This window comes from Lissotriton vulgaris, chromosome 11 (genome assembly GCF_964263255.1).
Source record: "Lissotriton vulgaris chromosome 11, aLisVul1.2, whole genome shotgun sequence".
Taxonomy (NCBI): Eukaryota; Metazoa; Chordata; class Amphibia; order Caudata; family Salamandridae; genus Lissotriton; species Lissotriton vulgaris.
In genome coordinates this window covers 389,132,752-389,157,511 of record NC_141699.1, presented here as the reverse complement: position 1 = coordinate 389,157,511, position 24,760 = coordinate 389,132,752, and the positions used below count along the sequence as shown (strand labels likewise).

Here is a 24,760-nt window from a genome sequence, read left to right as displayed (position 1 = left end):
TCTGCATTCTCTGGTCACGTGTCCTTCCGCAAAGGGTTCACCTCCATATGCCACCAGTCAGGATCGAGGGGGCTTTCCCCCCACTAACTTCGACATTCCTCCTGACCTCCAGTGATTTTCCGTGCTCTCTTTTCCCCCTCTTCTCTGCATATTTTTGTAGATTCTTTGGAGCTCCTCCGGTGTTCTATCCGACCAAACATAAATAAATAAAGATTCTGAAAATGGCTTCAAAGCACCGGAACGTCCGTGGTGCTCTGTGACATCCCACAAAGAATTTACTTGCCACCAAATGGCGGTCGACGATGCCCAAGCGTGCTGCAAAATTACATTTATACCAGATAGACACAGACCTCATATACACATTTTGGGGGTGGTTTCATATACCATAGTCTGCAAATCTCATGAAACATTTATCAGATGAAAAACTGTGAACTAGTAGCTAAGCTAATTTCTAAGAAAGATATTACATTTTACAAAGTTTGGTGGTAGTTTCATAAGTGTGAAAGTTACAGCCTGCACTCTGGGAAAAGTCTCTCACCAATCCCTACAGAAATGAGAATATTACCAAAGTAGTAAACAAAAAATGTTCTGAATATTTATTTCTATATCAGGTAATAAGTCATAAACAATACTGAAGAGTGGTGTAAATTGCATTTGCCATTTCCAGAAGGTAATGATGCAATGGGCAGACCTCGACACATCTACTTGCCCACTTGCTGTGGCATGTCAGATTTGATCAACAACAGCTACATTTAGGGCCAACTCGCCCCTTCTGGCGAGCTGACAAACAGTTATTCTGTTCACTTCCAAAGTGAAGGAGCATTAAAGATTATTCGGTTCACTTCCAAAGTGAAGGAGCATTAAAGATACCTTTAAATCTTGTTTTTATCTTGCCACATGTATTCTGTGTTCAGAGACAGAGGTCAAAAGTCTCTTTACATCTACAATTACTTTTCTTTCTCGGACATCAAAGTTCGAGGATTATTTAACGTGAACTGTCTGACAAATATGCTGAACAAAAAGTGTGAAATTAAAGGCTGTAGGAGGTCATGTTTTACTCAAACACACAGGTAAATTGCTAAAAATTGAACTGTACAAACATATCAGAATAAATTGCTGTAGTAATGAAAGCCATTGAAATATTGTAATAGGAAGAAAACAAATTAGAACACTACACTTGGTGATGTGCAAATGATAAATATATTTGCTGAAACAGTCTCCACAGATTGTTATTTATACACTATATAGTTTTATAAGTAAAACTACATGTTAGTGGATAGGTTTTTTGGCCGGTTCATTGGAAAATGTGCTTTCTGGAAACGGCAGTGCAGTACCACTTAATGCTTAAATGATACATTTATTAAAAGGGTGTTTTTAAGTTGAACTGAGAAACATTCCTGCCCCTGCCCTGATAGCAATGCTATTTGTGAACTAAAAGGCAAGTCAGGGGTCATGTTACCCTATATGTTATGTTATGTTATAGAAGGTTTTATAAAGCGCACAGCTACTCGACAGAGTATCCTGGCGCTGAGACAGAAAAAAGTTGCAGAAGCCAAATAGGGGGAAAAACATCGACCCAAGAGTGGAGCGCTCAGCCTACTTGTTGGAACAACCAGGTTTTCAGTTTCTTCCTAAAAGCCAGAATATGTGTAATTTGCCTAAGCAGGAGAGGGAGCTTATTCTAAAATCTAGGCACCAGCACCTGGAAGAGCGGCCACCACAGAGGGCTTTAAGACCCTTGGGAGTCACCATAAGGTGTTGGTGAGCTGATCTGAGAGATCTGCCAGGAGTATAGTATGAAATTCTTCTGCGGGTGTAGGGTGCCCCCGTGCCATGGAGTTTTGAAATCCAGGACCAAGAATGTGGGCTAGATTATTGTTATGCATGGAGCAAATGTTTAATCTATTGAATTAAACTTAATAGGTTTTTTTCTACAGTAGGAATGCTGAACTCACATATTGGAGTGTGATAATTGAGAAAAAGCTGGCTTTGCAAAATAATATATTTGCCTAGGATGACATAATGAGACTAGTTTAGGGGAGAAGAACAAGTTACTTACCTTCTGTAACGCTTTTTCTGGTAGATACAGTATCTGCCTGTGGATTACTCACCTTGTGAATATCCCCTTGCGTCAGCAACATTCGGAAATTCTTTTTGTAGCTTCGCGCTGACGTCACAGAGGCACGACATCGCGCGCGACTGCGCTGACGTCACCGACACCATAATAGGCCCACATCGGCGTGATGACATCAGTTCCGCCCTTTTTTCCGTGCCTTCGAGGCACACGGACGGACCGACAATAGTAGATATATACACAGTATACAATAGTCAAGATAACACACACATGTAAAGACATTGCAGTAATTCAAGTAGAATAACATATATACATTCAACATTGTCATTATCTAAAGTATAGAAGAGTGGACAACGGGGAGGCGGGTGGGCATGTGAGGAATCCACAGGCAGATACTGTATCTACCAGAAAAGCGTTACCGAAGGTAAGTAACTTGTTCTTCTGATAGATACATCTGCCAGTGGATTCCTCACCTTGTGAATAGAGTCCCACAGCAGTCCCCACTCCCGGAGGAGGGTGTCCACTCTCCTATACCATCCTGGAGGACAGAGCGAGCAAAGTGGCCGTCCCTCCTCACCTCGGAATCCAATCAGTAATGCTTCGCGAAAGTGTGGAGGGAGGCCCAAGTTGCCACTCTACAAATATCCTCTACAGGTACACCCCTAGACAAAGCAGATGTTAAAGACTTTGCTCTAGTAGAATGAGCCCTTATGCCCTCTGGAGGTTCCTTAACCGCCAGGAGTAGCAGATCTTGATGCATAGTATGATCCATCTTGAAAGTGTGCGCTTGTGCACAGCTCTTCCTTTCTTGCAGCCAACAAATCCAACAAACAGCTGGTCATCCACGCTGAACTCTCTTGTTCTGTCCAGGTAGAAGCTCACCGCCCTCTTAGGGTCCAAGCGGTGAAGTCTCTCCTCCTCCTTGGAAGGGTGAGGGGGAGGATAGAAGGTAGGAAGGGTAATAGACTGTCCTAGATGCAAAAGAGTTACCACCTTAGGCAGAAAAGCAGCCCTGGTCCTGAGAACCATTAGTTCAGCATGAATGGTCAAGAATGGGGGCTTAGAACTAAGAGCTTGAAGCTCACTTGCTCTCCTTGCCGAGGAAATTGCAACCAGGAAGACCGTCTTAAAAGACAAAAGTCTCAAGGGACACTTGTGCATGGGTTCGAAAGGAAAACCCATCAAGAAAGTAAGCACCAGATTTAAGTCCCATTGAGGCACAATAAAAGGAGTAGGAGGAAATGTATTTGTAAGGCCCTCCAAAAATCTTAAAACCACAGGAGATTTGAACAATGACGGCTGATCTGGTAAACAGGGAAAAGCCGACAAAGCCGAAAGATAACCCTTGACTGTGGCAACAGCAAACTCTTGCATCATGTGGGAGAGAAAAGTAATTCAGGTTGCCCATTCAATCTCCAGGCATGAAGGTGTAAGATCTGGAGGTGGGGGTGTAGAACCTGCCCCTCCATCTGAGAGAGGAGATCTGCCCTGAAAGGGAGACGGAGCGGCGGGCATGAGGAGAGGTGGAGAAGATCTGTGTACCACACCCTTCTTGGCCAATCCGGGGCGACCAATATAACTTGGGCCCGGTCTTGGCGAATCTTCCTCAGAAACCGAGGAATCAAGGGTATGGGAGGAAACGCGTAAAGGAATTGCGAGTCCCAACTCAACTGAAACGCGTCCCTCAAGGCTCCCTGCATCAGAAACTGGAGGCTGCAGAACGACGGGCAGTGAGCATTCTCGCGAGTGGCGAACAGGTCCACCTGAGGAGTCCCCCACGTCCGAAAGACGTGACTAACTACCTCTTGATGAAGCCTCCACTCGTGGTCGGCTGAGAACTGCCGACTGAGACGGTCTGCCCGCACGTTCAGAACTCCGGCCAGATGATTTGCCATCAGACTAATCTGATGATCCTGAACCCAGGACCAGAGACGCAGAGCCTCTCTGCAGAGACACTGCAACCCTACTCCTCCCTGCTTGTTCACATACCACATCGCAGTGGTGTTGTCCGTCAGGACCTGAACCGCCCGCCCGCGAAGGGAAGGGAGAAAGGCCCTGAGTGCCTGACGTATTGCCTGCAATTCCAGAAGGTTGATGTGAAGCAACCTTTCCTCTGGAGACCAAAGACCCTTGATCTCCAGATCCTCCAAATGAGCACCCCACCCAAGAGTGGACGCATCATTTATCACTGTGGCCACCGCTGGAGGAAGTTGAAAAGGCTTTCCTTGAGACAGATTGCCCTCCACCAAGACAGATCCGCTGCAGTTTCTCCAGAGATCCTGACGGACTCCCTGAGATCTCTGTTGTGCTGCTTTCACTGCCTGCGGAGGCACCACTGGAGTGCCCTCATATGCCAGCGTGCATGGTTGACCAACAGAATGCATGAAGCCATCAGACCGAGCAGACGAAGGACCTTCAGGACTGGAACGACCGCTCCATTGTGAAATAAAGGAATCATTCCCTGTATGTCGCGAATCCTCTGAGGTGGAGGGAATGTCCGACATACAGTAGTATCCAGTACTGCACCTATGAACAGGTTGCGCTGGGAGGGCACCAGGTGAGATTTGTGTACATGTATTGAAAAACCCAATCTGTACAACTGAGTTTTGACTTGCAGATGATGGAGCACTTTCTCTGGAGATTCCGCTTTGTTCAGCCAATCGTCCAGATAAGGGAATACCGGAACCCCTGACCTGAGATGTGCAGCCACCACTGCCATCACCATGGTGAAGCCTCGAGGCGGAGTAGTAAGACCAAACGGAAGGACCGCAAACTGGTAGCGCTGCGACCCCACCGTAAAACGGAGATACTTTTTGTGCGACTTCAGAATTGGGATGTGGAAATACGCATCCTGCAAGCTGATCGACACCATCCAGTCTTCTACCAGCAGTGCTTGAAGAACCTGCGCAAGGGTGAGCATCTTGAACTTCTCCTGCTTCAGGTGAAGGTTCAAGATCCTGAGATCCAGGATTGGACGAAGTCTGCCATCCTTCTTGGGGATCAGGAAATACTGAGAGTAGAACCCCTGACCTCTCTCCTGCTCTGGAACACCTCTATCGCACCCTTTCTGAACAGAGCCAGGACTTCTTCCTGCAAGAGCAATAGGTGGTCCTCCGCACAAAAACCTTGGCAAGGAGGGTAATTGGGGGGAAATTCCCAAAAGGGAAGAGCATACCCATTCTCCACAAGATTGAGAACCCAAAGATCCAATGTAATAAATTCCCAATCTCGTAGAAAATGGGTACGCCGGCCCCCCACTGGGCCCACATGATCCGGAATGGCGGATCTAGGGCTGCTTTGCTATGGTGGCAGGGGGTTGGGAAGAGGTGGAGGAGAAGGCTTGACGACCCCTAGGACGAGCTCTTTGCCTGCCTCTGTACAACTTGTACAGCGTATTTTGCTGCTGCTGCTGTTGTGGCTGCCTGTAGGTCCGAAAGGAAGACCTGCCAAAACCTCTGAACCTCTTCACCGCAGTACTTCTGGACTGTAGGCCCAAAGATCTCGCTGTCGCTCTGCTGTCCTTGAACCTTTCTAAAGCAGCATCAAGCTGCCTTGATGGATTTGCCCTTTGATGGGTCAGGATTGTTTGGAAAGAAGGCTGGACATCCGCAGAGAATTCAGAGGATTTAAGCCACACCGCTCTTCTTGTGGCCACTGAAGAACCCATCACTCTGGCCACAGAGTCAGCAGTGTCCAGACCACTCTGAATGACTTGTCAAGCAGCAGTCTGAGTGTCAACAATAACCTGTTGAAAATCTTTCCTATCCCCCTCAGGAAGCTTTGGAACTAGCTGTTTGACTGTATCCATCAACGCATGGATATAGCGTCCCATAAGACAAGTAGCATTAGTCGATTTGAGCGCCATGCTTGCCGAGGAAAATACTTTTTTAGCAGCCTGGTCCTGCTTCTTTGATTCCTTATTCCCAGGAACCTGTGGAAAAGCGCCTGCAGATTTTTTCTAGCAGGCCGCCTGCACAACCAAGCTCTCTGGCCAGGGGTGTGTGGATAAAAAGTCCGGATCACCAGGCGCCACCCTGTACCTTCTTGCAACCGCCCTTAAAACAGCAGGGGCTGTAAGCTTTCTTTTACAAACCTCAGACATAGGCTCCGCCAAAGCATCATTGAGAGGGAGCATAGGCTCGACCACAGAGGTAGGCGAATGAAGTCAGTATATTAGCTTTATACTCTGCAGTAGGAAGTGTTAAAATCAACAAGTCTGCAGCCTTCCTTATAACCACGTGATAAGGTGTCACATCCTTAGAAGGGGCGTCAGAAACAGAGGCCACATCCCAATCAGGGGACAGTTCAAGACCACTAGCCTCTCTCAGATCATCGAAAAGAGCTTCTGAATCCTGCAGCTCACCCTCTTCCATTTCTGCTTCACAGTACCTCGGCTCTTCCAGAAGTCTCCGTGCCTCACGCCTCGACTTCTCTTTCATAAATGAAGTCGACGGATCGGGAATCGACTCAGTCGGAGCCGGCGTCGAACCCGAAGCCGGAGGACCAGACCGCTGAACACGAGGTCGGGTCGGATTCGGCGTAGAGGGTGTCGGCGTCGATGGTCTTGGCGTCAAAAGCTTCGGCGGCGCTGAGAAAAGCCAAGGCGGCGTCGGAGCCGGCATAAATGGCGCAGAGAGCGTAAGGCTGGGGGATACCCAGTTTGTATGCTAATGGACCCGTGGGACCAACCGGTGCACCAAAGGGGTACATAGCTCTTGAATAAACTCCATGCATAGCATTCAGGAACTGAGTAAGGTCCTGACCTGGAGCAGGAAAAGCTGGATATGAGGCCACAGGCTGATCTCGAGGGAGCGGAGTCTTCTCGACTTCGACCTCCACCTCAGGCTGATGCACCGGGGTTGATGAACCCGCAGGCAACGGAGCCTCCTCTTCTCCTCCACCTTCCTGGAATGAGTCAGAGAAGGATTCAACATAGTCTTCGGTGAATGAACAGGCGAATTCACAGGCGAAGCCACAACATCGGAGACTTGAACCTCGGGAGTCGGAGTGTCCACATCCTTGCGAAGTAACTTCACCTGCGACTTCGGTCTCGAACTCGAGTCCTTCTCAGAGTGATGACGAGACTCATGAGATCTCTTCTTGTGCTTCTTCCTCGATGACTTCGAAGCATGCACCGAAGACTACCCCGAGCGCGACTTCGAGCGAGACCTCGAACAACGAGTCCGTGACCTCGACCTCTTCTTGTCCTTCCTGCTCTTCAACTTTGCAACAAGGAGTTTCGCCTTCCTCTCACGGAGAGATTTAGGATACATTTTCTTACAGGATGAACAATCCTCAAAGTCATGGTCCGAACTCAAACACCAAACGCAGCATTCGTGCAGATCCGTAATGGACATTGTCTTGCCGCACTCTCTGCAGGGCTTGAATTTAGTCTTCTACATGCACATCTCGACACAAAGAAGCAAAATGACACCAAAATGAAACAAACAGTAACAAGGTTACCAACAGCTACAGAGAATCCGTAGAAACAGTTAGCGGCGACGACGCGGAAAAAAGGGCACTGACGTCATCACGCCGGCGTGGGCCTATTATGGAGTCGGTGACGTCAGCGGAGTCGAGCGCGCGGTATCATGCCTCTGTGACGTCGCCCACGTCGGCGCGTAGCTACAACATTTTTTTTGCCCGAATGTTGCGGACGCAAGGGGATATTCACAAGGTGAGGAATCCACTGGCAGATGTATGGGATTAAGCAAAAATCAAAAGGGTATTAGGGTGCGCTTTTAGGTATTTCTTGGAGGCAAACTGTGAGCATTTGAAATTATACAATCAATCAAAAGAGGAGGGACTAGGAGCAGTTAAAGGTCCAGCACGCATGCTCCCATCTTGGAATATACATCTATACACAAGCGGAAATTATGTGAATTCTTTGTGGAAAACATTGATCTCTGGTCGCCTAAATATGCAAAATGTTGATTGCAATTGAAGTGATAATTTGAAAATATGGTAGTCTGTTTAAAATTGAATAAAAGGAAAATGCCACTTACCAGTATGCATCTGTTCTTGTCATGTAGCGTTGCGGAGTCTCACACTGAGCATTAGATCGCCACCTGGCGTTGGGCTCGGAAGATTGCATGTTGTTGTCATTGTGGAAGAAGTCTTTTTAGTCACGAGATAGGGGACTCCTCCCTTGGACGATAGTGCGCATGGGCATCGACTCCATCCTTAGATTGTTTATCGCCATGATGGGAAATGATGGAGTTAGTAGAAAGAAAAAAGGATGTCCATGCATGTATATCCAAGATAGAACTGGAACAGATACAGTTCCCGGGGAGGCGGGTGAGACTCTGCAGCTCTACATGCCAAGAACAGATGCATACTGGTAAATAGCATTTTCTGTTCGAGGCATATGGGCTGCAGGTCCCACACTGACCATTGATTATACAGCAGTGTCTCCCCTAGCAGTGGTCACCTGTATCTGTTGCAGTAGTTTGAAAGAGGTTTGAGGACAGCTTGGCCTACAGCAGCTTGCTGCTTGGTTTACACATCAACACAATTGTGTTTAGTGAAGGTATGTGTTGTAGACCATGTTGCTGCCTTGCATATGTCTTGTAGGGGAATGTTCCCTAAGAAAGTCAGAGGCTCCTAGTTTGAGTTTGGAGTGCGCTCTAGGAGGAATTGTTAATGTACGTTTTGCTTTTTGATAGCATAACTGTATGCATTTTACCATCCAACTTGCAATTCCAGCTTTAGAGATGGGGTTGCCTTTATGTGGTGGCATGAAAGCTTCAAACAATTGTTTTGTTTTTCGAAAGGATTTGTTCCTTTCAATGTAATAGTCAAGGGCTCTCTTCACGTCTAGGGTGTGTAGAGCTCTTTCTGCTACAGAGTCTGGGTTTTGAAAAAACACCGGCAATTCTACTGATTGGTTTAGATAAAATGGAGTAATGACTTTAGGAAGGAATTTGGGATTTGTTCTTAGGACCACTTTGTTAAGGTGTAATTGTAAAAATGGTTCTTCTATAGTGAAAGCTTGAATCTCACTCACTCTCCTGAGAGAGGTAATAGCAATAAGGAAAGCTGTTTTCCATGTGAGGAATTGCAGGTCACATTTGTGTAAAGGTTCAAAAGGGGGTCCCATGAGTCTGGTAAGAACAATGCTTACGTTCCACACTGGAGAGGGTGGTAACATAGGAGGAATGATTTTGTAATCCTTCCATAAATGCTTTAATTGCAGGTACTCTAAATAATGACAGATGTGGTCTATTTTGTAGGTACGCAGCAATGGCTGCACGATGTAGTCTTAAAGATGAATAAGCTAGATTACATCTTTGTAAGTGTAGAAGGTAGCACATGATATTCTGGATGGAAGCATCCAGGGGATCAATTTGATTATTGGTGCAGTAAATGGCAAATCTCTTCCATTTTGCCGCATAGCAAGCTCTAGTAGTAGGTCTTCTGGCTTCCTTAATGATATTCATACAGTCTGGTGGTAGGTTAAGGTAACCAAACTCTAAGACTTCAGGAGCCAGATCACCAGATTCAGTTGACTTGGATTTGGATGTCCGATGTCTCCATGGTTCTGCATTAGCATGGATGGTGTCAGACACAGTCTTTGGTGTGGAACCAGAGCGAGTTCTAGCAGCGTTGTGAACCACGGTTGGCGTGCCCATATGAGAGCTACTAAGATCATTTTGAGAGACTGTTGTCTTAGCTGCGCACTACTAGTGGTATTAGTGGGAGTGGCGGAAAAGCGTACGCAAATCTACCTGACCAGTTCATCCATATTGCATTGCCCTTGGACAGCGGGTGTGGAAACCTGGTGGCGAATGTTGGGCATTTTGCGTTTTCGTGTGTGGCGAACAGATCTATGTCTGGGAGACCCCACTTGTGAAAGAATGGTAGAAGAAATTGCGGATGTAGTTCCCATTCGTGAATCTGTTGTGTCTGTCGACTTAACAGATCTGTAATCCGATTGTGAACCCCTGGAAGGTGGTCTGCTAGCAGATATATGTTTTTTGGAAAGGCCCATCCCCAAACGTTCTGTGCAAGGTGAGACAGTTGCAGAGAATGTGTGCCTCCTTGTTTTTGAATGTAGTACATGGCTGTCATGTTGTCTGTCCAGATTAAGACAGCTTTGTTTTGTACATGTACTTGAAAGGACTTGAGTGCTAGGAATATTGCTAGCAGCGCTAGGTGATTGATGTGGAGCACTTTTTGTTAAGTGGTCCATCTTCCCTGAGTTGTATGGTGTGGGAGATGGGCTCCCCATCCTGTCAGGGATGCGTCTGTTGTAAGTACTATTTGTGGAACAGGCTCGATGAACTACCGCCCTCTGGACACGTTTTTGGTGTTCTACCACAGCAGAGACCGATGTGTGCGGCTGTCTACCAACACCAGGTCTGCAAGTTGTCCTTGAGCCTGGTTCCACTGATATACTAGACATTCCTGCAATGGGCACATTTGCAGTCTTGCATATGGTACAGTAAAAATGCAAGATGCCATAATGCCTATTAGTTGCATGAACACTCTGACTGGGAGAGAGTGTTGGTCTTGAAACCTTGTGACTAAGGCTTCAATGCTCTGTATCCTGGCTGGACTGGGATAAGCTAGAGCTGTAGACGTGTTTATTATGGCCCCTAGTTATTGATGTACAAGAGAGGGCTGGAGATGCGACTTGGTGTAGTTGATTGTGAACTCCAAGTCGTGCAATGTTTGAATTGTTTGACATGTGTGTTGGACACACTGATTGAATGACTTGGCTTTTATGAGCCAATCGTCTAGGTATGGGAAGACATGGATGTGTTGCCTTCTGAGATGTGCTGCTACTACTGCTAGGCACTTTGTAAACACTCTTGGTGCAGTGTGACCCCGAATGGAAGGACTTTGAACTGATAGTGTTGTCCTTCTAGTACAAACCTTAGATACTTCCTGTGAGAAGGATGTATGGGAATGTGGAAGTAGGCGTCCTTGAGATCTAGTGTAGTAAGGAAATCGCCTAGTTGCAACAATGGGAGCACTTGTTGTAAAGCAATCATATGAAAATGATCTGCGTGTATATACAGATTGAGGGGCCTGAGGTCGAGAATCGGTCTTAGTGTCCCGCTCTTCTTCTGTATTAGGAAATCCAGAGAGTAAACTCCTGGCCCTTGGTGTTGTAATGGAACTATTTCTATTGCGTCCTTTTGAAGCAATGATAGAACCTCTTGTTTGAGCAGCGTAAGATGTTCTGTAGACATTGGACGCTGTCTGGGTGGTATATGTGGAGGGCTAGCTGCGAGTTCTAGGCAGTAGCCATACTGGATAATCTGTCTTACCCACTTGTCTGTTGTGATGGAATTCCAGACAGGTAGGAACTGTGTTATTCTCCCCCCTACAGGAGTGGAATGCGGTTTGGGGAGCTGAAGGAAGTCACTGTTTTGTGGTGGGAGAGGTTTGATTGTTTTTATTACCTCGCCCTCTCCCCTTGTTGTTATTGCCTCTGTAGCCTCCTCTAAAATATCCTCTATTGAAGGATGTTTGTGTATTGTTTTTAAAGGAAGCTGAATTGTCTGCTCCAGCTTGTTTGGAGCCTTCTCTATAGAAGGAGCGACAAAAGGAGCCTCGTGTTTGTGTGGACTGCAAAGCTTCCATATATTTCACAGTCTCAGTATCTTTTTTCAAGTGCTGTGTCTACAGCTGGGCCAAAAAGCTGCTGCTGGTTAAATGGCTGATTTAATATGGTAGGTTTTGACCTCTTGCTTAAAGTCTGAGATGCGTAGCCATGCATGGCGTCTAAGGAGGACACTAGGGTTAATTGCTCTAGACGCAGAGTCTGCTGCATCAAGTGCGCTCTTGATAAACAAGTTACTTACCTTCGGTAACGCTTTTTCTAGTGGATACAGTATCTGCCTGTAGAATCCTTACCTTGTGAATATCCCCTGCGTCAGCAACATTCGGAAAATCTTTCGTAGCTTTTCACGCCGATGTGGACGACATCACAGAAGCACGGCATCATCGGAGTGCATTGTGACCTCATGATGGATGGCAGCTCTATTGTGCAAGTGTCCAAACCCAATATTATCTTCTGGAGGAGAAGGTTTGGATGGGCATGTATATGGATCAGGGATATCTGGTACATCCTGTGGGACATCTGGTGGGATTGGGTACTCCCAGTCAGGTGGATCTGTTGGATAGTTAAAAGGGTCATTCTCTCCCCCCATAATATTATCATCATCATCATTATTATGAGGAGGTGTATGTTGCGGTGAAAAATGAGGACGAGAATTTTGAGGAGGTGAAGGAAGGAGGAGGAATAGAGTGAGGTATAGGAGAAGATGTGCGCATAGGTGATGTGGCAGAGTCCTTCTTTACAGGCACTGGAGGTGGAGGTGCTGCATCTAATTTCCTCTTTCTGTCTGGCATAGTAGAAACATGTCCTGTGTTTGGGTCAATATAGATCTTTTTCTGTCGAGGATCAGGGTGAAAAAGCTCCTCTTCTTCAGGAACCGCTTTTGGTGCCAATTTTTTCGGTTCAGATCGTGGTTTTCTCTTTTCTGTGTCCTTAGCCTTAGGAGTTGTGGCAGAGTCCTTTGGCGTAGGTTTTGACTCCGAAGATTTTGGCTTTGGAGCCGAAGCTGGTTTCGTCGGCTTGGAAGCATCGGAAGCAGGCTTTATTATGTTCGGAGCCGATTTGACTTTCGGAGTCGATGGTTTTGGAGTGGGTTTCGGAACTGAGACTTCTTTCGGTGCCGAGGGGGTATCGGCACGTGCGGTTTGCTCGGTTCCGAGCTACCGGAGGCTTTTGTATTTTCTTCGGAGCCAAGCTCGAAGGCGGGGCTTCTGAAGTAGTTTTTCGGTCGCGCCTGGGCCCCGGAGTGTTGACCCTTGCCTTCGATTTGGGTGTTGGGGCAGTAGTACTCACGCATTGACCCGAAGGTATGGAGTCATCTGAGTCGTCTGCCCCAGATACGATTTCGAGATCTTCTGATTCTTCCTCTGGGACATCTGGACCCTCATCAAAGATGTCCTCCGGTTCCGGAGCTGATCTCTGCATGATGTGTCGACGGGCCCATCGCTCTCTAATGGTCTTCTTGGAACGAAAGGATACACAGGCTGGACAGCTGGACTCGTAGTGTTCTGGTGATAAGCACAGGTTACAGACCTTGTGATGGTCACTGTGCAGGAATTTTGCTTTACACGGGGGCATTTCTTGAACAGCATCCTTTCCATGAGCTGTAAGCCTCACAGCGTGGATAGGCCCAACGGCGCACGTCAACGACCGGAATCGAGCTGATGAGATCGAGTCGATGGTTCTTGATGTCAAAGTTGTTTAGAAGAGTTTAAGTACGTTTTTGACGCGTCGAACTACTTAGGAAGTAGATTTCGAACCGGAGCGGAAAAGTTGCATTCTAACCCAGTGGCGGAAAAAAACAATCTAAGGATGGAGTCGATGCCCATGCGCACTATCGTCCAAGGGAGAAGTCACCTATCTTGTGACTACAAAGACTTCTTCCAAGACGACAACAACATGCAATCATCCGAGCCCAACACCAGGTGGCTATCTAATGCTCAGTGTGAGATCTGCAGATCATATGCCTCGAACAAATTATTCTTTAACACCTCAGAGAGTTTCATCTTAGTACATCAGATTATTCTTTTACAGCGCACAACCTAAACTCACATATTGGAAGGTGTGATAACGAAGAACAAGCATTGGAAATGCAATAGGTCTCGCCCTTGAATAAGTTAAAGCCATTTGCTTTGCTAATGGTATTGTATTATAGCTTTGTATTATTTAGTGCATGTTTGTGATATGTTGTGGTTCTATGTTGTTAGAATTGTACTAGTTAGCTGTGTAGTAGTTTAAAGCATAGTGTTAGTAGGAGAAGAGCAGTGTTTAAGATTTGGGAAGGCGAATGATTAGAAGAATAGCATGTGTCTTAATGAAGTACAGTGAAGTAGAATAGCATGAGGCAGACAAAAGGGGCGGGGAGAGCAAATAGGGAGAAGGAAGAAAGTGTGTAGTACATGAGCGTTATCTTTAAAGTAGGAAAGTGTGGAGAGCAGTATGAGGCAGAAGGAACGGAGCTTGTGCAGATACCTACACACTTTGAAGGACACTGTGTCATTATATATTTGTGCTGTTATTGAATTACCGGTACAAAAGGGGGTGGTGATGGACGGAGCATCTGAACCAATCAAACACTCACACCCAGTCAACAGATCTGGGTTTAATCCATCACCGTTCTTTAGTTATTTTTGGAGCAATACGGAGAGGAGAGTAGTCTCTATTTTGAGGTCTTCATAATGGGAGATTTTAATATACATCTCTGTCCTTATAATCGTGCGCTTGAGGGAAGATCTGGAGGACATGTTGGCTTCTTCCAATCATTGTACATTCTGCCCAAGGTTCGCGGTTGAAAAGCTTACTGCCAATAAATAATCTATATTGCCGGAGCATACGGGGGAGACGACTCCGTGCCATCTTTCATAGGCAGGGGATGTGATTTGACTATTGATTTTATTATGGTATCTGCCCCTCTGTTGACCGAAGTATTAAAAGTAAACCCTACATGGAGTTGTTACAGTGGCCACAACCCGTTAATTGTTGATATGAGAGGGGAGTCGGCTTTCCATGGAGGTGAAAGAAAAAGTTTGGCAAAGAGGGACTTTATACCAACAGACCAGGCTCGTAAAATAAGATGGGAAAAGATAATTCCAGAAGCCTTTTTAGACAAGTTATATAAGGAGGGTTAAGAGGATAGTGAAGTGTGCCTGGATGCCAGTTCAGATCCCAGTGTGGTTTTAAAGGGCTTTGGTAACCTCACAAAGAGAATTGCAGGCAATTTAACAGGGAGGCGAAGGATGGGCGATTTTAAAAAGGAAAAGTGGTTTGATACAGCCTAAAGCCCATAAAATTAAAGCCAAAGATCCTATAAACGATCAAGGCATGTAGGAAAGCATAAAAACAGCTATAACTCATAGAAAGGATAAGATTCGGGAGCAGGCATGCCTGGACCTAAATCAGGTTTGTGTTCTGCGCAACAGTATAACATTTTGGAAAGCTGTAAATAGTCCCTTTTTTGCAGAACAGCATGTGGTAAGTACAAATTGCAAAAAACACAGTTGATGGACAGAATGCAGAACAATGTCTTCCATTCACCCCAGTACAAAGATCGGGGCCAAAATCCATCGTTTTTTGCACTCCACACCACCCTAGGTCAGACAATGGCTATATGCAAATCAGCCTTGACCCTGTGCCTCATGGGAACAGTCCAGCCCAAACTACCAAGCCATGTCTTTCCTAGACCGGAATCAAGCATCCAAGGACCGGTTTCTGGCTATCAGCCTTCTTCAGCCTGGATAGCTTGACTCCAGTGATGTGGAGAGCCTGGGACTCACGTCTGAGCATACCCAGTCCACTCAGACTGATTTGCATATGGCCATGTCTGAACTGGGGTGGTTTGGAGTGCAAAAAAACGATGGATTTGGGCCCAGATCTCTGTACTGGGGTGAATGTATGACATTGTTCTGCATTCTGTCCATCAACTGTGGTTTATGCATTTGTCACCCCGAGTGGGATGGGGATGCTCAGACGTGAGTCCCATGCTCTCCACACCACTGGATTCAAGCAAGCCGGGCTTAAGACGGCTGGAATGCCAGAAACCGGTCCTCGGAAGCTTGTTTCCGGTCCAGGGAAGGCATGGCTTGGCAGTTCGGGCTGGACTGTTCCCATCAGGCACAGGGTCAGACTGATTTCCATATGGCCATGTCTGAACTGGGGTGGTGTGGAGTGCAAAAAAAGATGGATTTGGGCCCAGATCTCTGTACTGGGGTGAATGTATGACATTGTTCTGCATTCTGTCCATCAACTGTGGTTTTTGCGTAAGTACAAATTGCATCATCTCTGCCAATAGATGGTTTAGCCACTTTGAACAAATCTATAAAGGAGTAGATAATGAGAAACATGAGAAACAAATTACTACCTTGGTACCCAGCATAGGGACACAACCGTTAAGTTTTGGATAGATGAGGTTCAGAAAGCAATTGTGGACACTACTAGCCAAAAGGCTCCAGTGCCAGATGGGGTTCCAGCGGACCTTTATAAGAGTGACCCAGGGATTAGGGCAAAGATTCTAGTTAAGGTTTCCGCCTTCATGGTTAACTGTTGTTATTCTACCCATTTTTAAAAAAGGTTCTAGGGATGATTCCGCATGTTATCGCCCAATTTCATTATTAGATTAATCTACTAAAATCATGGGGAATTTGATTTTAGACCGACTACAAACATGGTTAGATGCCACTAATGTACTCTCCAAACTACAATATGGTTTTAGAAAAGGTATGAGAACTGGGGACCAATGCATAAACTTGCTTATACTGACAGGCAAATACACACTTGCTAAAGAGGGCAGTATGTATATGGCATTTATGGATCTAAAATCTGCTTTGGACAGAGTGAATAGGTCTAAATTATGGCCTATATTAATAGATTATGGAATGGAAGCCGATTTGATAGCATTTTTACACTGGTATCATCTGAACCGGACTGCTTCTGTCAGATTTAATGAAAACTGCTCCCTTACAAGGTCCTGGGATGTGAACAGAGGGGTGAGACAGGGGTGTCTTTTGGCCCCTGTTTTGTTTACCCTATATATTGATAACCTTGGGGTTGTCCTGGTAACTGCTAGTAACAACATCCCTAGAGCAGGTTTTAAATTTATACCTGCTCTTTTATGCGCGGATGATGCCGTTTTGAAAACTAGGATGCCAATAAGTTTAAAACGGCTTGTAAACGTTTTTATTGATTTTATGACTTCACTCGACCATTTGATCAACTTTTCTAAATCACACAATGTCCATAGGTAATTCAAAACGAGAAAACCGCACACTTGTATGCAAAGGCGTGGAACTGACAAATGTTGCTACATTCCCGTGTCTGGAGCTTTTGTTTGATGAAATGGGGTCATGGGTAGAGCAACGAGCGCTTAAGAAAAATACCCTGTCCAGAGCAGCTGGAGCTACCTTGAAGTTTGCTGAGAGATTGGGGAGCAAACCCTTCGGCCCATTTCTGAAAATATAGAATGAGAAATGTTTACCAATGGCCATGCAGTGAAGTATGGGGCTACAAAGAGTCAGGTGATCTGCCAGTGGCCGAAAATAAATATCCGAGGAAGCTTTTAGCAGTCCCCCACAGTACGCCATCTTTTATGGTGCATGAAGAACTACTGCAGGGCTACATATTGGACCAGATAGCAGTGGCCCCGGTAAATTGGTGGTTGAAAACATGGTCGAGTCCCACGCCAACCTAGAACTAATATGAACTAAAAGATTACATGAGGTCTGCTGAGGTATCTTGGATAGCTTACATTTCTATGCAATTATCTAACCTAGGGTGTCCTGATCTTTAAATACATCCAAGAACAACGTATCCCGGCGAGCTGAAAGCTATTAAAAATCAATTTCTAGAAAAGAGGGTGACGGAAAGGGAAAACAACGAACTAAAAAATAAACAACCATAATACAATATATATTATTGATCTCTAAGCCTCTAGAGCAACCTTTTTTGTCCTATGTTATTAACTCATACCATTGCTTTCTTTTAATAAGATTCAGGTTTAATTGTATCCACTGGTGTCTTACGTTTCCAAAGGGCTTTTCTAAATTAGGGCTCCTAAAACCCTGTACCTGTGGTGATTTCTCAGAACAAGATCTTCTACATTTTATCTTTTGTTTGTGGATTTTATAATGATCTTCGGTGTAAATACATTTGACCACTTTTTAAACATTGCCATTTTGCACACGTGAGGCCTTCTTTGATTTACCTGCAAATGCTATCTTCACCTCGGGCACGTTTCTGGGTGGAGAGCTTTTTAGTAGGGGCTTTACGACATAGGAAAACAATTGAAAATGCAATAGACATGTAGCAGAGCGACTATGGTTTTATGAAGACATGTGATAACAATCATATAGATATGCTCCCTAACAAGGCCTACGAATATGCAACTGTTTATTTCGTATGGGTAAATCAATATTTGATGGTTTTAAAGTTCAATGTAAGATGAGAATATATGGAGTTTAAAGTTTTGTCACGTGTGATACAATGCATTTTTTTTTTTTAGCTTTTTAAACATGGTTGGTGTACATTGTACTTTTATGGGCACAATTTGGCCAAATAAAGCTTGTGTTTGACTTTGGTTTACATTTGTGTTACTAGTGAAAGTCATTCTCATGAACTTAGCTAGGCACCTGCTTGTATCATTTGTGAGAATTGTATCATAAAACTACTACTAGAAACTTCTACATATTAGGGTATACATTTGAATCTGGTCTTTCCTCATTATGGATGTATCCTACAATGATTCCAGGGGGAACCCTGGTCGAATAACTCTGGAATTAACAGACTATTAATATTTTTTGTTGATACATTAGTTCAAACTCAAGTGTGAAAGGTTATTTCTTTGGCGAGGAAATTGGCAATACAAAGAACAAAACATCTTTCAACAATAGAGAACATTAGCACAAAGAAAACACAAATAAAAAGAGCAGGACAAGCATTCCTTAAATCCTGTCTAAAGGCAGAAAAAAACAGAAATGGGTCGGCAAGATTAACAACTCATGAGTAGGATCAGGGCATGCACTTAGGAAGGGGATGCACGTCCCCTCTAAATCAGCTAGGATGGCAGGACAACAATCTGACAAAGAACAGCCTGAAGTGAAATTTTCCTACTCACTTCCAAATGAATCGGAACTTTATGCTCACCTAGGAAGTGGGGCAATCTGGAACTTCAAAGCTGAGCCCTGCTCGCCAGCCCACTGTCGTGTTAGGATGTTGGGAGAACGCACAAGCTGATCAACGGTTTCACCATTTTGTGGCAGTGCTGGTGACTCACAAGAGTCTAACTCAGTTACAGCAGTCAGCCCCTCTTCCGGCACCAGGTCAAATGTAACTGCTGAGAAACAGACATATTAATGAACTGTAAGAGATAGCAATATTGCCAACTTTGGCTACATATCCTGAGAGTTCTATAATGAGCAGCCTGCCAACACCTCACCATTACCTAGCTGTTGTCTAGAAACCACCTCACTCCCAAAGAGTAACTTAACTTTCCTGTCCAGGTTTCTTACCATTCCATCTGTGCTAGACGAACTTAACAAGTACATCATCCCATCCACAGTTTATATTATAGGTGGAGTCTCTGTATAATTGTAAGTCACCCATGGAGGGGAGGGGAGTTAGTTACATGTATATACATTTCTTGTAAGATTAACTACCAGACACAGTGCTGAAACTGACAGCACTTCTAAAAAGAGAAACGGCTCCTCTAAGAAATAATGTTTTGGTATTTCTGTTTGCAGGCAAACAAACTATTTATAAAAAAAGAAAACAACAACAAAAACGCTCATTAGGGGAAAGATAAATTGTAAAAACATTGTAGCTTTATCATTTTCCAAATCTATTTTGAAAGGAAAAAGAAATGTAGTGAAAATGGATCAGACTGGCAGTACTTTCACGAGCTTTTAAGGGGGCCGTCAGCCAATACCCCATAATGCTCAACTCTGGCAGATAAAACTCTATTTACTGTGTCAGAACACTAGGATACTAATCCTTAATCAGTTCTGATTACAGTGAGATCACTGGAGACGAGGGTGGAGTGGTTACGACTTAAATGAAAATTCATGTGATGGAGAGCTATGATTACAAATCATTTGTACTTTGTAATTCTAGGAGTATTTGTAAAGTACACAGACAGTACAGCTCCATGGCTCTAGGGACACTGGCCCAGAAAGAGAAGACACTTGATTTGGGCTTTTGCGCAAATAGCCAGGTTTTCAGTTGTTCACTAAAGATAGAGAGGGAGGATAGAGAGAGCAAAGATATGAGGGATTAGTTACTTACCTGTAATCCTAGTTCTCTTCCAGAGGTATACTCATTAAAGTCATAAGCACTGAATTATCTCCGCCCATGAGCGGGGACCCGGAACACAAACAATATACATATATATGTGTAAATATAACTAAAAGTACAAAGTACTAAGTAATTATACACATATACATGTATAATAACCATAATATGCAGCCTAACCTTAACACATAGGCTAATCAAACCAAAACCTTACACGTTCTGAAGCATGAAAATATGCTGTATATAAATGCAATAAACAGGCATGAGCCTAAAATGCATTTCATAGCCATGAAAAACCTTTTATTTTCATCAAAGAACCAGTTGTAAACAGTTATTAGCCTAAAAGGGCTGCATATGAAAAAATGTCTGTGTACAGAAAATCAGACTGGCACCCTGCCTTTAAGGCCCCAGAGAATCTGCACACTTTGCTTTTAAGGCCTCCAGGAGAACTCTGTTCCCATCATGCCCCACAGGTGACAGTTAGGTCAGTTCTTTTGTACGGTACAGTAAACTTTAGCAGGAATCTGCACTTAAACATATTGAAAACTTTAAACCTTAATGCTACTGCTCGCCCGGGGAGGCGGGAGGGTGCTTATGACTTTAATGAGTATACCCCTTGAAGAGAACTAGGATTACAGGTAAGTAACTAATCCTTCTCTTCCAGGGGATACTCATTAATAGTCATAAGCACTGAATAGAGTAGCAAGCTCATACCCACAGAAGCGGGCGAACAGATAAAAGCATAGTCATACTTCAAAATCACAGTGTTTAACTAGTATTAGCAAACAAATTTCTGAGTGATGCTTGTCCCACTTGTGCATCAGTCTGAGCATCAGAATCCAAACAGTAATGGCGTGTAAACGTATGCACTGAACGCCAAGTAGCTGCTTTACATATCTCTGACATAGCCACATTCCTAAGGAGAGCTGTGGTAGAAGCTTTTCCCCTCGTAGAATGAGCCCTAGGTCTACCTGATAAAGACTTGTGGGCTAGCTGATAAGCCAGTAAGATACATGACACTATCCACCTAGAAATGGATCTCTTGGATGCTGCCAAACCAGTATTTGTAGGACCATAGTTCACAAACAGACGGTCCGTCTGTCTCAAAGACTTTGTTTTATCTAAGTAAAATTTCAAAACCCTTTTTAGATCTAATGAATGTAAAGTCCGTTCTGCCGGACTTGAAGGGTTCGGAAAGAAAGTAGGCAATGTTATGGATTGGTTAATATGAAAATCCGACACCACCTTAGGTAGGAAAGCAGGATGAGTCCTGAGCACCACTCTGTTTCCATGAAAAACTGTGTATGGTTCATTGCAACACAAAGCCTGGATTTCGCTCACCCTACGAGCAGAAGTGATGGCCACCAGGAACACTACTTTCCAAGACAGGTGTTGCAAAGACGCTTTATGTATCGGCTCAAATGGGGGACCCATTAATTTAGTCAATACCACATTAAGCTCCCAAGGTGGAGACGGAGACCTGATTGGAGGATAAACCTTTCTTAACCCCTCCAGAAAATCCTTCACCACAGGCATTCGAAAGAAAGATATCTGTGTTGGCGATTTTCTATAAGCAGTTATTGCAGCAAGATGGACTTTGATGGAATTAAACTGCAAACCAGATTCAGCAAGGTAAAGAAGATAAGGCAAGACCATCTTTTCTTGACCATGAATAGGGTCCAGACCCTTACTCTGACACCAAAGGTAAAAGCGTTTCCACTTAAATCCGTAGGATTGTCTCGTAGAAGGCCGCTTTGCTTCCTTAAGGATGTTCATACACTACGGATTCAGCTGTAAGTGCCCGTACTGGATGACTTCAGGAGCCATGCTGCCAAGCGCAGGGAGGGCAGATTGGGATGAAACACTTGCCCCTTCTGCTTGGACAGAAGATCCGGGCGACACGGCAATCTCCTGTGCGGTGTTATTGACAACTGGAGGAGATCTGGGAACCACCACTGGCGTGGCCACTCTGGGCAAATCAGTATCATTCTGGAGTGAGTCTTGTACAGCCGATTGATCACTGCTGGTATCAACGGTGTCGGTGGAAAGGCGTACAGCAAATTTTGACACCAATCTATCAAAAGGGCATTCCCTTGAGATCCTTTCTGGTAGAACCTGGACGCGAAGACGGGGCATTTTGCGTTTGCCGCGTCTGCGAACAGATCTATGTCTGGTGTTCCCCAATCCTGGAAAATGCTGTGCGCGACGTCTTCGTTGAGAACCCAGTCGTGCGCTTCGACGAAGTCTCTGCTGAGGTCGTCCGCCTGTGTGTTGAGACTCCCCGGCAGGTGAATTGCTGTTATGGACAGGTCTCACGCCAGTAACCAATGCCAGATGGTCTGGGCTTCTATGGAAAGAGTCCTGGATCTGGTACCCCCTTGCTTGTTTAAGTAATACATTGTAGTTGTATTGTCTGTTTGCACCAGGAGGGACCGAGTCTGTAGCGATGGCGCCAGGGACTTGAGAGCAAGATGGACCGCTCTGAGTTCGAGAAGATTGATGTGATATCCTTTCTCGAAGTCTGACCATTGCCCTTGTACCTGCAGAGGGCCCATATGCGCCCCCCAGCCTTGGAGAGAAGCATCTGTTATCAGAGTCTGCGTTGGTGGGTCCTGATGAAAAGGGACTCCCTTCATCACGTGCACCTTCTTCATCCACCACCGGATGGAATCTTTTGCAGACTGTTGGAGATAAATCCGGTCCTCCCAGCATCCCGTCCTCTGTTTCCATTGATCTTCCAGACACTGTTGTAGAGGACGCATCTGCAAGCGTGCGTTTGGCACGATGAAAATGCACGACGCCATTGAGCCCAGGAGAGAGGACACTTGCCGAACTGTCGGACGTGCAGTTTGAAGGAGAAGTAGACACTTCGCTCTGATGGATGACCACCTCTCCTCCGAAGGACACACGTTTTCTACTTCTGTATCCAGCTGAGCACCCAGGTAGTGGATCTTCTGGGTTGGATTCATTATCGACTTCTTGTAGTTGACTTGCAGACCCAACTTGTACATGAGCTGAAGACAAGTCAACAGATGTTCCTCTAGAAGCGATGGGGATGAACTCTTCAGAAGCCAGTCGTCCAAGTACGGATATATGAAAATACGACTCTTTCGAAGACAAGCCGCAACTACAGCCATACATTTTGAAAATGTTCTGGGAGCTGATCTCAGGCCAAAAGGAAGCACTGCGTACTGATAATGACGAGCCGCCACTTTAAACCTGAGAAATTTGCGATGTTTTCTGGATACCGGAATATGAAAATAAGCGTCCTTTAGATCGATGGAGCACATCCAATCCCCTTGGTGTAATTGAGGAAAGATCTGGTGAAGAGCCAGCATTCGGAATCTCTCCTTCCGAATGAATTTGTTCAGTCGCCTCAAAACCAGAATGGGTCTGAACTCTGTGACTGGACCTTTTTTCTGCACAAGAAAGAATCGAGAGTACAGGCCTTGACCTCTTTGCTGGAAAGGGACTGGTTCTATGGCCTTCTTCTTCAGGAGGACGTTCGCCTTCTGTTGCAAGCGCTTTATATTCCACTGTACCATCTTTAGAGGGCGCATGACATGGGGTGCCTTCTTGAATCTCAAAAGGTACCCGTTCTGAATGACATCCAGCACCCATCTGTCCTTCGTGATCTGTTTCCACTCGTCCAGATAACGCACAATACTTCCTCCAACCGGAGTGGGACACGGTTGTAGAGGAAGCATCCATTCATTGTTTCTGAGGCTGCTTGGCAGCTGATGACTGCTGCCTATTTCCATTGCCTCTGCCCCGTCCAGGCCGCCGCTGCTGGAATTGCGATCTTTGTTGATTTTGGCCTTGATTTTGCGAAGACCAATTCGTTTGTTGACTCCTTTGTTGAAAAGATCTCTTGTCATAGGGACGAAAAGTACCCCGACGTTTAAATTCTTTTTTCTTCTCAAGGCCTACGGCCTTAAGAGTGTCCAAATCCACCTTCATCTTAGACATCTCGTCGTTTGCATGAGATCCAAACAGAATTGATCCATTAAAAGGTAAATTGACCATTTTCCTCTGTGCCTCCGGCTTTAGCCCCGTAAGAAGAAGCCAGGCTGTACGTCTTGCGCAAACACCGTGTGCATAGCCATGAGCCGACAAGTCCGCAGCATCAGCCGCCGCGCTAATGCTCTGGTTAGCCACCAAACCTCCTTCCTCCACTATTTCCAGGAAGTCTTTCTGATCCTCTTTAGGGAGTTTATCTGCAAAACGAGCCACTGAGTCCCAGAGCAGACGGTCATAGCGGCCCAATAGAGCAGACGCACTGGCCACTCGCATGACCAATCCGGAGGTATTGCACATCCTTCGCCCCAAGGAATCCATACTCTTACTGTCCTTTTCAGGTGGAGCAGAAGAGGTAGATGCTGCCGAATGCGCCTTTCTGACTGCTGCTACAATCAGGGAGTCTGGTGGTGGGTCAGACCGCAAAAACTTTGGGTCTTCCTCTGGAGCCTTGTATTTCTTCGCAATCCTAGAAGGACCTGAACCCACCGTGGCCGGAGTTAGGAATGTCCTCATTGCTGGTTCAATCAATCCGGGCACTAACGGTAGGAGAGGCCTGCCAGTCGTCTTGTGATGCAAGGTTTCGAAGATGACTGACGTTGCTACCTGGGGAACTGCCATTTTGATGCTGAATTTACTCGCTCCACGACATAATACATCATTAAATGTGCTTAAATCGTCTACTGGAGACACCCTGGAAGGAGGAGTAGAAGATATAGTCGGAGAATAGTCCCTATATGAAGATCTTGAAGAGGACGATGTAGAAGATGGAGTAGGAGTTCTACGCCTTCTTTGAGGAGTTGCCGATCGTTGCCTCCTACGCT

The 24,760-nt window shown here is 45.3% G+C and overlaps 1 protein-coding gene across 4 annotated transcripts in view; it reads right to left on the bottom strand.

Annotated features, from left to right (window-relative positions):
* LOC147679840 (uncharacterized) overlaps positions 1–24,760 on the bottom strand; it is a 130,653-nt gene that overhangs the window by 40,223 nt on the left and 65,670 nt on the right. For 2 of the 4 annotated variants that reach the window (XM_086943400.1, XM_086943398.1), the window contains exon 8: positions 18,777–18,966. In XM_086943400.1, coding sequence (XP_086799526.1) covers positions 18,777–18,966 — 190 coding nt within the window. The remainder of the gene's footprint in view (positions 1–18,776; positions 18,967–24,760) is intronic. The other 2 variants (XM_086943401.1, XM_086943399.1) reach the window with 1 other exon arrangement.